A 14035-nucleotide genomic window follows, 5' to 3' on the forward strand; every position below is an offset into this window, starting at 1 on the left:
AATCTAGAGCTCTCCCAAAAATAGGATGAGAATTGAATGAAAATTTGAAAATCAAAATGAATCATGTTTGGGAAAGAGCATAGTAATTTGTGTAACCCAGAAGTAGAGATGAGAAATACCAAAGTAGGGATACAATTCATCTAAACATGAGTTGAGTTTATTGTAATTTTTCTACTCTTGTTTGGGCTTTTTGTGTTCCTGAAGTAGTTTATCAGTAGCCACACCAGGGCCCTCTATTCATCTTCCAACGGGTAACTGTTAAGACAGAATATGGTTCACAAAGTGGATCTTGTATCCAAACCGTTGGGTATGTAGCTGGAATATCCTTCCAATGGTGTGCCCAAAAATCATTTGATAAAGGAAAGATATCCCCAAAGGCACTCATAAAACACTATCCACTGAGTTTATTTGGATTTTCAGTTCCAAGTAAATATCATTTACTAGGAAGAATAGCAAATATAATATATACAAACATAAATAGTCACCTGGTAAGCAGACTGATATTAACTCATATTTTGCTACAAGATGTGTACGGACATTTTAGTTTGAAGTTAGTGGTATGCGACAAACAGGGGCCTGACTTTCCTCAGTCAAATTGTCCATAAATTATTGCTCATCCTGGATCATATAACCTGTCATCAACCTACCTTCCTGACTGAAATCTGACAGCTGGTTTCACTTCCGTACATTATGCACGAAACCACAAATGCAAGTATGATTCCAGCTGCATACACATTGATCATACTATCTATAACACTATGTCAGTGATTAATATTACTAGATACGTCCGATTGTTTTGCATTCCTTTGACTATATATAATACTGTGAAAAAGAAAATATTGTTTAAAACCTTTAGAGGCATTGTAAACACCAACTAACATAACTTCATGTTTGCTTTTCCTGGAAGTAAAGCGGCATACAAAAACATTAGCTGAGGGCCAATCACAAGGATTTTGGATAACGATCTGAAGCACATTGTGCAGGTATTTCCTCAGAGCTTTCTCCAACTGTTCACTGCAACTTTGGTGGACAGGCATTAAATGGGTTTTCTATTGATCCTCTGCTGAAATTCAGTCAGCCATATACAAATGAATGGGTGCTCCACATCGATTCTGCCTCTTACTCCAGACAAAAAACAGAGTGCCTACTGTCACGACTGTGTACCGCCACTGAATCTGTTGCAATAGAGGGATATTATTTACCTAATATGAACACAAGTGGAGCTCAGTTCCCTAAAGGTTTGGGTCAATAAATTCTGACAACAAAGGAGGCAACAACTTTGAAGATCTTTTTTTTCCCTTTTCTAAGGCTTATATCAATTTAAACTCTTTGATTGCTACATTTATTTCACAAGTCAATCTCGCCATCTGAAGATAAGTCTTTTATCTTCATTTCATGGCCTTTTCTCTTTAGGCTATATTGTGATTTTTGTACATTTCTCCGACAAAAGATCCAATGCTTGGCTGCTCTTGAGTTAAACAAGTGGCTGTATTGATATCCACTTACTCAGAAAACAAAACTTCTGCTGATTTACACAGCTATAGTCTATTCTTCCTTGATGCAAATGCTTGGATTTCACTTATACTGAAATATAAAAACTGAGAATCTCCTAGCAGAATGTCACGTTAGAAGATGGAGACTAAACATGATAAAGTTATTAGATGAACTGCCAGAGTCCTTATTTTGAGGAAGCAAATCTTAGCCCTTAGTCAGCTTGCTTTATACCATCAAAGTTGGACACAATTCAGCAACTGAATGAATCAAACCCTTAGCCCATGTGCTGGATTTCCTCTCAAAGACATTGGACCCAACATGCAGGGAGACTAATTCCATTTGTCCTTGCACCTATGCAGATGTGGCAGAGCTTCGGCTAAGGGGAGGAATCTCTTTAAAAGCTGGTGTTTAAGGTGCACCCTTCCTACACTAGTTTCATGAAAATAACATATTCTCAGAATGGCATGGAGACAGATACAAAACTTAATCAACAAAATGCATTATCTAGTTAATGTTGCTGTTGGAGAGACCTTGTGCACATATTATCTGCCACAATTTAACAAAGATTATTTTTTTAACTATAAATAATTGACTGCCAAAGTGCTGAGATTTCCACTATATTGCACTCAATAAACTAGTTAATTGTTCCCTACCCAAACACTAAGATGCCATGTTATTTCTCAGCAAGCAAAGAGTCCATATTTACTGCTGCATTTCATTCCAGGATTTTGGTAAGGTATGTTCCTCTTCATACCACGATCGATAATGTTCCTGGGAAGGGGAAGAATAAAATTCAGTAAAACAGCACGAACAGATAGGCAGATTTTTGGATGAAGTCTGATAGGATTTTCCTGTTATTTTATCTCCTCTTGCTGTGGTGCATCATGTTCTGGTTGGCAACATAGCAGATTGGTTTGCACAAGAGTACCGGTTAAGTGAAAGTTTTGCCAACATTGCAAAGGCGGAATTTCAATAATGACACAACACAGTTTAATCTCCTCTGCTAGCATGTTGGCTAATGTATTATGTGTGCACTGTTCTAAAAGGTGAAAGCAACATTTACCTTCAATAGAAACATTAGGATATTACAAAGGAATTGAATAAAGGGTGCATTCTCAGAAAAAGTTCTCTGACACTATTATTCCTTGGGAACTGGAATGCACAATCTTCCTAGAAATTTACTGTAACAGCAGATCATGGCTTGGTAGCCGTGTTTGTGGACAATACAAAGAAACGTGGAGGGTCAGGTGGTATTGAGGAAGCAGTGAGTCTGCAGAATGACTTAGACAGATTAAGATAATGGGCAAAGAAGTGGCAGATGGAGTACAGTGTAAGGAAGAGCATGGTAGAAATACTGAAGGCATAAACTATTTTCTAAACAGGGAGTGCATTCAGAGATCAGAGGGGCAAAGGGACGAGAGTTGGAAGATTAATTCAGTAGTAAGAAAGGCAATGATAGCATTCACTTGGAGAGGATGAGAATATAAAAGCAAGGATGTGATGCTTTATATCACATTTGGAGTATTGTGAGCAGCTTTGGGTTTCCTATCTAAGAAAGGACATGCTGGTGTTAGTGAGGGTCCAGAGGTTTACTAGAATTATCTCAGAAATAATGTATGAGGAGCCTTTGATGGTCTATGCCTGTACTCACTGGAGTTTAGAAGAATGATGGAAGATGTCATTGAAGCCCACTGATTATTCAAAGGCCTAGATAGAGTGGAAATGGAGATGTTTCCAATAGTGGGAATGATGATGATCCTCTGATTAAAGTCACTGAGGCCGACATGTGAGTAGCCTTCAGGAGGCTGAACCCATAAAAAACATGCGGCCCAAACAGGGTACCTGGCCATGTACTAAAAACCTGTGCTGATCAACTGGCGGGTGTGTTTACCGAGATTTTTATCCTCTGGCTTCAGAAGTATGAGGTACTTACCTGCTTTTAACAGGCTTCAGTTATACCGTGTCTAAGAAGAACATGGTAATCTGCTTCAATGATTATCATCCAGTAGCACTTACATCCATAGTGATGAAGTGTTTTGAGAGGATGGTGATGAAACATATGAAGTCCTGCCTGAGAAGCAGCTTGAATCCACTCCAATTTGCCTACTGGAGCAACAGGTCCACAGCAGATGCCATATCATTGGCTCCTTACTCAACCTTGGAACATCTTTTCAGCAAAGGTGCATACATCTTTATCGACTGCAGCATTCAATACCATCATCCTCTCAAAACTAATCAATAAGTTTCAAGACCTTGGCCTGGATAACTCCTTGTGCAAATTGATCCTGGATTTCCTCATTGCAGACCACAGTCAGTTCAGATTGGCAACAGCATCTCCTCCACAATCTCCATCAGCACAGGTACACTACTTAGTCCCCTGCTGTGTGGCTAAATACACCCCCAATGCCATATTCAAATTTGCTGATGACACCACTGTCATAGGCCAAATCAAAGGTGGTGATGAATCAGTGTACAAGAGGGAGATTGAAAATCTGGCTGAGTGGTACCATAACATAAACCTCTTAGTCAATATCAGCAAGACCAAGGAGCTGATTATTGACTTAAGGAAGAGGAAACAGAGGTCCATGAGCCAGTTCTCATCAGAGGTGGAGAGAGTCAGCAGCCTTAAATTCCTCAGTGTTACTATTTTAGAGGACCTGTCTTGGTGGGCCCAGCACATAAATGAAATTATGCAGTCCAAACACAGCAGTGCCTCTACTTCCTTAGGAACTTGTGAAGATTTTGCATGACATCAAAAACAGTAGCTAACTTTTATAGATGGGTAGTGGAGAGTATATTGACTGGGTGCATCAGAGCCTGCTGTGAAAAAAAAACAATGCTCTTGAATGGAAAATCCTACAAGAAGTAGTGGATATAGGCCAATCCATCAGAAGCAAAGTCCTCTTCACCACTGAGCATATCTACATGAAGCAATTTTGGAGAAAAGCAGCATCCATCATCAGAGACCCCATCACCCAGGACATGCTGCCTTCAGGAAGAAGGTACAGGAGTCTCAGAACTCAAACCAGCAGATTCAGGAGCAATTATTACCCCCCAACCATCAGGAAAAAGATACAGGAGCCTCGGGACTCACACCAGCAGGTTCAGGAACAGATATTACCTCTCAACCATCAGGAAGAAGGTACAGGAGGCTCAGGACTTGCACCAGCAGGTTCAGGAACAGATATTACCTCTCAACCATCAGGAAGAAGGTACAGGAGGCTCAGGACTTGCACCAGCAGGTTCAGGAACAGTTATTACCCCTCACCCATCAGGCCTTTGAACCAAATGGGATAACTTGACTTGACCAATCACTGAGCTGTTCCCACAGCCTATGAACTCAATTTCAAGGACTCTTCATATCATGTTATCAATATTGATTGCTTATTTATTTTTTATTATTATATATTTATTTTGTTTTTGTACAGTTTGTTATCTTACACACACTGGTTGAACACCCAAGTTGATGCCGTCTTTCAGTGATTACATTATGGTTGTTATTCTGGTATGGATTTCTTGAGTATGCTCACAAAAAATTAATTTCAGAATTGTATATGGTGATGTATATATACTTGGATAATAAGTTTACTTTGAACTTTAAAAGTCTAGGACCAGAAGGCACAGCCTCAAAACAGAAGGATGTCCCTTTAGAACATAGGGAAGGAGGAATTTACCAGAAGGTGGTAACCGTGTGGAATTCATTGCCACAGACAGCTGTGGAGGCCAAGTCTTTGCATATACATTTTGTAGCCACTTTATTAAGAACCTCTTGTACCTAATAAATTGGCCTCTGAGTGTATGTTTTTGGTCTTATCATTGTTTATCTAAAAGCAGATACTGAAAACAATTGGGTTCTGAATGTTTTGATTCAGGCTCCTTTTTAAAATAGAATTTTATCCTCCCACGAATACTCATCTGTCCATCTAGATTTCTTCACCATTGCTTCCCTTTCACAACCTCTGCTTACATCTGTTAATCATTTCACACTCCCCCACATCTGATTCCACCTATCATCTACATGCCTCTCTCACATTCTATATAAAGCATATCATTCTTTTTCCCTCTTAGTCCTGGTGCAAAGCCTTGACCTAAAAGACTGACATGCACTTTTTCTTCCAACATTCTGTTTCTTTGTTCAAAGGTTCATTTACTATCAAAATGTACAACTCTTCAATTCTTCATTTCTCCAGATAGCCTTGAAACCAGAAAGAAAAGAAAGCAGCAAGATCATCAGCCCCCAAATCCCACCTCCCCGTAAAAAAATGGACAAAAACGGAACAAGAACGTGAACCCCCATATCTCTTCTCCTGAGCAAAACAGATCAGGAACACCAACCTCCAAATCCTTCCTCCTGCACAAAAAACAGGCAAAACAGATCAATCATATCAACCCTTAAATCTCTCTTCCCGCACAAAAGCCAAGCAAAATGGATCAGGCACATCGATTCCCTAATCCCTCCTCCCACATAAAAAAAAACAAGCTAAACAGATTAGGCACATTAACCCCCAAATCCCTCTTCCCGCACAAAAAAAACAACAAAACTGATCAGGCACATCAACCCTCAAAACCCTCTCCCTGCACCACAAAAAAAAAGTGAGAAGATCAGGCAAAAAAACACAGAATATAAAAACAATAAAGCTGAAAAAAAGATTTTATAGTCCAAGTCTACATCCAAAACAAATTCCAGATTCCAGTATCTGTACTCCCTTGTGTCTTCTTTATGTGAATTGTGATGCCTTAGTTATGGGCAGTGATCCACAATGGCATTCAACACCTCTTTGGGTGTCTATTACTGTATATAGGCCACTTCTGTGGGAGACATGGTACCAAAAACCCGTCACTTTCAAAACAAATGGTGTCCGGTCGCCCTCCACACTCACCTTACCCATCAGCACCTCTCTATCATGAAATAAGCCATCCCTATGTTCCTTCACTTATTCCACCTAACCAGATTCACGCTGTTAAACTGAATTCAACTTATTTTTTGCTAACAAAAAAAATCAGGAAAATATATTTAATGCTCTATCAAAAAGCCACACCTCAAGCCATAAAACATTGAAAGACTTGGCTGGTAGCTTTGACATTAAAGTTTTTTTTTATATTCTAAATCAATTTTTTCATTTTCTACCTCTATTCATCGGTTTGTGCTCCGAACATAATCCAATCAAACAGGGGAATGGTTATTGTTACTAGATTTCCAGGAAAGAGCAAACTCGGTGATTCAGGTACAGCTTGTTCCCCTCTGCCATCCGATTCTTAAATGGACATTGAAACGTTGGACACTACCTCACTTTTTTTAATATACCGTATTTCTGTTTCGCACATTTTTCAATCATCTATTCAATATACGTAATGGATTTACTTGTTTATTTATTATTATGTTTTATTTTATTTATTATTTTTTCTCTCTCTCTGCTAAATTATGTATTGCATTGAACTGCTAAGTTAACAAATTTCACATCACCTGCCGGTGATAATAATCCTGATTCTTATTCTGATTCTGACCTCTCAGGAAATTCTGATAGTGTCTCTGTAGTTAATATCTAAAATAATATTAGCAAAAATAAGAAAAATTGTGTTCCAACTCATCGTTAATTAATCACAACTTTATATTTTTTACATTCTTTCACTGGGAGGCAGTTAAGAAGTGATTCATAACTTCTTAAAGATGTTCAGACACTCCAGGGACAGCAGGAAATACTAAATTTGTACTCACTGCATCAATGCGGATGACCAGCTAAAGAAGTCACTATCCCGGTCCTTATCATTCTCGTATCTTATGTTTGCAAAGTGTACGTTATCAAGTCCACTTAAACTCGGGCTTGAGCCTGATTCTGAAGCCATGGTATGCTCTGGCTTTCTCCAACTGTCACTCAAATAAAGATCCTTTGAATCATTTGAGAGTTGATAACAGCTGTGCCTCAGTCAGTACCATAAGGAGAGAGGAACAAGAGGAGAAAATTGGACATGTTTCTTTTCATAATTTCCCTTTTGTGCTCATTTCATAAATTACAAAGGTTTAGCATTGGCAATGAGGAGCATGTATGCTGAATCAATTCTACTGATGAAATCTCTGCAGGAGCAGAGGATTATTCTGGTTTTTTTTCGTAAAATTGCATTTCTCTTTTTGTATTACAAAGGCATTGTGGCTACATCAAAGCAAAGCAAGACCCAGACGAGGAAAAAATGCAGTTCCATCATGGTCAAGGTAAGATTGAAGTCAAAAGTTTAAATAAAATCACATTTTATCATATTTCTCTTTAAAAATAAATGACTTCACTAAAATCATGAACTAACATTGACTGGAATGTAAATGGAATATAAAAGTGCGGTCAGCTTCTCAACAATCAGTTGGATAAGATGGCTTTTACTGAGTGTCTAAGGTAGGGAAGCAAAGACAAGTATAATTAAGAAATAACTGCTGTTGCATATGATGGATTTCCACCACACAGCATGATTAATTTGTGGAAGATGCCATTTGGCTTAATTCTAGATATATATCAAATTGATGGAAACAATTTTGTTTTTCTGCTCCAGATTGGTGGCAATGAACCAAAATCAATATTGTTTTTAAAAGAGGATCAGGGCATCTAATCCACTAGTTGTTATTTGAACTAAATGTTCTGTATTTCCAAAATTCCCTAGATACAGGGAAGATTCCATTAGATTGCAAAATATTGAATATAACTTATTTATTTGAGAAAGGAGAGGGATAGAAATCAGGGAACTACCAGCCCATTAAAGGCGTGTCACATGGAAACTGTTGGAAAACATTATTTTTTGCTCCTCCAACCTGAGTGTGGCATCATTGTGGTAGTAGAGGAAGCCATGTTGGACTGGGGATGGGAATGGGAAGTAGTATTGAAATGAGTGGTCATCGGAAAATCCCATCTTTTGTAGTAGATGGAACGAAGGTGTTCGACAAAGCGTTCCCCTAATCTACATTGTGTCTCACTGATCTAGAGGAGGCCACACTCAGGTTGGAGAAACAACACCTTATATACCGGCTGGGTAGCCTCCAACCTGATGGCATGAACATCGACTTCTCTAACTTCTGTTAATGCCCCTCCTCCCCTTCTTACCCCATCCATGATGTATTTAGTTTTTCTCCCCCCTCCTCTTTTTCTCTCTTTCCACCCATCAGTCTGCCTGTTCTCCATTTCCCCCTGGTGCTCCCTCCCCCTTTCTTTCTCCCTAGGCCTCCTGTCCCATGATCCTTTCCCTTCTCCAGCTCTGTATCCCTTTTGCCAATCACTTTTCCAGCTGTCAGCTTCACCCCACCCCCTCTGGTCTTCTCCTATCATTTCACATTTTCCTCTCCCCCTCCTACTTTCAAATCTCTTACTATCTTTCCTTTCAGTTAGTCCTGACGAAGGGCCTTAGCCCAAAACGTCGACAGTGCTTCTCCTTATAGATGCTGCCTGGCCTGCTGTGTTCCACCAGCATTTTGTGTGTGTTGCTTGAATTTCCAGCATTTGCAGATTTCCTCGTGTTTGATCTTGTATTTTGTTTGGGTAGCCTCTAAACTTTGGTATGAACATCAATTTCTCTTAATTTCTGGTAATTTCTTCCCCTCATCTTCTCTCTTTTCCCATTCCCCATTCTGGTTCCACATTCACTCCTTCTCTTCACCTTCCTTCTCAGTCAGTCCTTTACCTCTTCCACCTATCACCTCCCAGCTTCGTACATCGCCATCCCTCCCTCACCCACCCACTTTCACCCTTACCTGGTTTCACCTATCACTTGCTAGCTTGTACTCCTTCCACGCCCCCCCCCCACCACCTTCTTATTCTGGCTTCTTCCTCTTCCTTTCTAGTCTTGATGAACTGTCTGAGCTGGAAATGTTGACTGTTTATTCCCCAATCTGCTGTTCGTCCAGCATTTTGTGTGTGTGTTGCTCAAGATTCCCAGCATCTGCCAAATCTCTTGTGTTCATTAATTTCACTTTTTTAACTTTAGGATGGGCATTTATTACCTTAGGATTCAGATAAAATAACCACATTTGGCTGGGCATCACATTTGGGGTCAGCAGAATTTGCTTTTGCTTGGACATATTTTATTTGTTGGCAATCATGAACAGAAGGAGGTGTCATTTAGTTGAAGTAAATTGTGCTTTCATAGTCAGGTTGCCTGGGAATAGAACCTACATTCACCCACACACCTACGAGGACCCCAATCAAGCCGTCCGAGACTTTGCAAAGGAAATAGATGCATCCTGCATTAGGATTGAAAGAGTTATAGGAGGTGGTAAGTAATTCGATATTGAATGGATGGGAGATCTTCACTAGGAAATTTTGGCCATTCTCTTTATTGGTTGTTTTGTTCAGTGTATATGATCTCAACATTCAACTTTTTAACCTAACCTGCACCACTCTAGTCTTGTTGGATGCCAAGCCTGGACCACCAAACTGCCTTGTTCTATAGCAAGGCTCAACCAGTGCTAAGACTGGACCACCCTAGTTCCGAGCATGACCCCCACCCCTTCAAATCTTGTTTGGTCAGTTATTTACCTAACTTATATTCCAGTGTTTCCTCTTCACTCCAGGAGGGAGAGCAAATCCATGAAGGCTACTTGAGGAATCAGGACATCATCGCAGTAATCCTGACTTCACCTGGCACTCACTGACATACAAAGCAGGCATGACTGGATAGAATCAGGGGCAGGAGCCTTGGCTGATCTCCTCATCCCTGCTCCCCAGAACTGCAGGAACCAATTTAAATAGACCAGCTGCTGCCCTGGCTTATTTCAGCTGCATTCAACAGAGGAAATTAATTTCTAAGTGTGACTTAGTCTCCATGGATCTGAATGATTCAGTGTGGTGGAGCTTGTATTTCCACAGCTGTGCTACAATCTCTTCTGCTTGGTAAAGGCTCAGGATTCTGCACCAGTGTTATCAGAGAGACTGAGAGGGGCATAGTCAAGTAAAATTTACTCCAGAGACCTACTTTTAAATGTCTTCCACAAAATAGACATTAACTAAATCTGACCTCAGAATAAATTCGCTGATTGACTGTGTGTCCAATTATGTCCTATTGCTGCAAGTAAAATTGAATAACTGATGCATAATAAAATAGACTATTATGATCTTTTTCCCCCAAATACTCTGATCTCGCTGGTTGATGGCGGATTACCTGAGTAAGAACTCCCTCTCTCCAAGGATCAGAGCATTACAAGAAGAAACATAATAGGCTGTTCCCCCCCCCCCCCCGGAGTGTAACAGGCTGAGGGGTGACCATATAGTGGTATAAAAATAATGAAGAGCAATCATAAAGCAAATGGATACTCTTTCTCCAAGAGTATTGAGTCTAAAACTAAGAGGCGTTGGTTTAAGGTGAGGCAGGAAAGATTTAAAGTATACCTGAAGGGTAAGGTTCCCTCATAGAGGATGATGCATTGAACGAGCTGCCAGAGGAAACTGTAGAGCTGGGTACGATTACAATGCTTAAAAGATAGAACAGGTTTAGAAGGGTCTGGGCCAAACGCAGGCCAATGGGACTAGCTGTGATGGGCATCTGGGCCAGCATGGAAAGTTGCGCCAAAGGACCTGTTTCCATACTGTTTAAATCTGTCGCTCTGTAACTCTGTGACTGTTTTTCTGCCTCACCAGGTGAGTTTGGGGAGGTTTGTAGTGGACGCCTAAAGTTACCTGGGAAGAGAGAAATCTACGTCGCCATCAAAAGCCTGAAAGCTGGCTACTCGGAGAAACAGCGCAGAGACTTCCTGAGTGAAGCGAGCATCATGGGACAGTTTGACAACCCCAACATAATCCGCCTTGAAGGTGTGGTTACAAAATGTAGGTATATCTAACACAATCAGTTCTCATAGAATATTGCCTCCCCTGATTGGGGAGTTTGCTTTTTGACATAGTGCCCGAGATTTATGGCAGGGGATTCAGATTCTAAAAAGGAAATTGAACTTAAATGAGACCTAACTGGAGGTGTTGCCTGGTTATACTGTGTGGAACAAGCTTCTTTCCAATTGAGACAAGTCAGCAATATAATTACTTAAGTGAGACCTCTGACTTCAAGTAATTTACTTGGATTTGGACATCCTGTACTACATAGCATTCACTTAAAGAAGGATTACCATGCCTTTTGGGATTATGTAAAACAGTCAGGAACCACCTGCTTAATAAACTCTTGCACAACCCCATGGAAGCAGCAGTATTGAGAGCGCTCCATCTGGTGTGCATCAACTTGGCTTTGTTCTCTAGCATTTTCCTGCTGATTTGTTTCCCTCCAGTGCTAATAGAGCTGCCAACCTGCCAGGATTATCCTGGAGTCTCTGGCAATAGACATGACTTTACTAGCAACACAGGAGGAAAAAAAAAGAGAGGCATTCGAGAATTTGTAACTTGTGTTGAATACACAATGCTGAAGACTATTAAATCCTCCAGCCTCTTCCAACTTTTAGTAAGGTTGTGCCTGATGAGACCCAATTCCACTTGCACAAAATCCCTTAAAACCAAGTGACTGCTCTTTGCATGAAGTTAACTGGTGAGAAGTAGCAGGTCTTATTCAGAGGGAAAAGCAATGTCCAAATGTATTTTCACCTGATATCCACACATGTATGCTTGCAGTTGAAGGCTATGAATAGTAGTTAGAAATTATTGTCAGCTCAACTTAATACTAAGGTCAGTGGTGATAACCCTGTAGTGTTCTAATATGCAGATAATTCATGGTTGCATGTGTGCTAAGTCTTTACTTTTGTGCAATTAGAACCAAGACTAGGAAACAAGATGGAAATCCTGGTTATGTTCAAAGTTGCCACTCTGCAGTAAATTCATGAGGATCAGATTGATCAACACATTGGTCTGTTAGCAGCTCATGGTGTATACTAGATACCGGCTGTAGAAATTAAAATGGAGTCTTCTTCAACATTCAAAATTTCAAAATAATTTTTTTATCAAAATATGTATATTTTACTGTATACTACCTTGAGATTCATTTCTTTTGGGCATTCACAGTAGAACAAAGAAGTACAGTAGAATCAATAAAAAATTGCACACAAAATCTGACAAACATGCAAAATACTTGTGCAAATCTTTGACATTAGTTTTAACGCTAATAGCTGTTAGATTTGCATTTTGTACAAAAGGAATACTATATATTACAAACTGTTGTTGAAACGAGTCATAAAATTATCACATTGAATAGATCTGGATGTTGGATAGCAAAGATAACTGAATCATACAAAATTAGTCACCAATGGTTTGAGACAACCAACATCACAAATGAAAGATATGCAAATATATAGCACTTTCTATGCCCCTCAGGGTGAGAGGGAAAATAGAACAGACTTGATGAAATGGTGGTGCAGACCCGATAGGCCAAAAAGCCTAAGACTGATCCTATATCTTATGAACTTATGGTCTCTCTAAAGCTTCCACATCCTTTCCTATAATGAAGTGACCAGACCTGAACGCAGTACTTCATATCTTGTGGGAAATGTGCACACCAAATTTTCACATCTGACAATGTGATAATAAGGTGAAGTTCTGTTTAGAGGTGTTAGCTGAAGGATCAGTTACGCTTAGGACTGCAGGGTTGACTGCATGGTCATCTGAGAAAGAGGCAATGACATCTTTTACATTGACCTGAAAATGCAGACCTCTGGAGTAGAACTTACGCTACAGATTTGTGTCAGACGAGAATGCTACTCTGTAATATATACCCAGTAGATCGCCACAGGCAGTTTTGTACTAATTTCCTCCTCCTTAACTGCATTACCAGGCCAAGTGAAGTTTTAAATTATACCAGCAAAGATCAGCAAGAATAGAGCTCCATCACAAACTTGCTTGCTGAGACTTGTTCCAATCAATACAGATTGAAATATTCATCAGATTTCAGCAGTTGTGTCTGCTTATGGTGGCCAAGTTTTACAATTCAGAAGTAATACAGTCAACTAAAACTGAAAGCAGCCATCACAACAATAGTAGAGCCAGGCAAACATTAAGTTGTACAAGATGACTGCAGATTTGTTGCATGGATTCTGATTCTGAGTGTCAGTCTTGAATAGCTGAGATTTTCAGCTTTTTCAGAACATATTTGAAACCAATTTATCACACATCTGCCCACTAAAAGGCAAAGTTCCAATGATACAAATAAAAGTCGTTAATAAAATATGCTCCACTGCTAATTAATAATGCACTTCAATAACGTTTTTTAGTATTGGTAGGTTTGGGCACTACTGAATATTTATTTTCCAGGTGCTGATTAATGAACTAAATAGGTTACAGGGGCCTGTCTCCGAAGCCTTTGGCACATGGATCAAAATAATCATCAGCCTCAACTTCTGAATATATAATTCTGATTAGTATTAACAATTCAGACAAACACGGCTAATTAAATGGATTAAATTTTGTCACATTATCATGAATATTCAATTGTAGAACTAGATTAAGAAACACATGTAAGAAGATACAAAGGAGGCATACATCTTACAAAGAGATTTTTAAATATATCACCGAGAGGTTTTAATGTGGATATAAAATTGGATTGTATTTTTATTAATTAACAGTTTTGAATCTTCCACTGTGAC

The 14035-nt window shown here is 39.5% G+C and overlaps 1 protein-coding gene across 2 annotated transcripts in view; it reads left to right on the forward strand.

Annotated features, from left to right (window-relative positions):
- epha4b (eph receptor A4b) overlaps window positions 1–14035 on the forward strand; it is a 364912-nt gene that overhangs the window by 301120 nt on the left and 49757 nt on the right. The window contains exons 9-11 of one of the 2 annotated variants that reach the window (XM_059949034.1): window positions 7635–7702; window positions 9616–9741; window positions 11103–11288. In XM_059949034.1, the coding sequence (XP_059805017.1) occupies window positions 7635–7702; window positions 9616–9741; window positions 11103–11288 (380 nt within the window). Of the gene's footprint in view, window positions 1–7634; window positions 7703–9615; window positions 9742–11102; window positions 11289–14035 lie in introns of those variants that run through there. The other variant, XM_059949040.1, reaches the window with a different exon arrangement.

The sequence above is a fragment of the Hypanus sabinus genome, chromosome 2 (genome assembly GCF_030144855.1).
Source record: "Hypanus sabinus isolate sHypSab1 chromosome 2, sHypSab1.hap1, whole genome shotgun sequence".
NCBI lineage: Eukaryota > Metazoa > Chordata > Chondrichthyes > Myliobatiformes > Dasyatidae > Hypanus > Hypanus sabinus.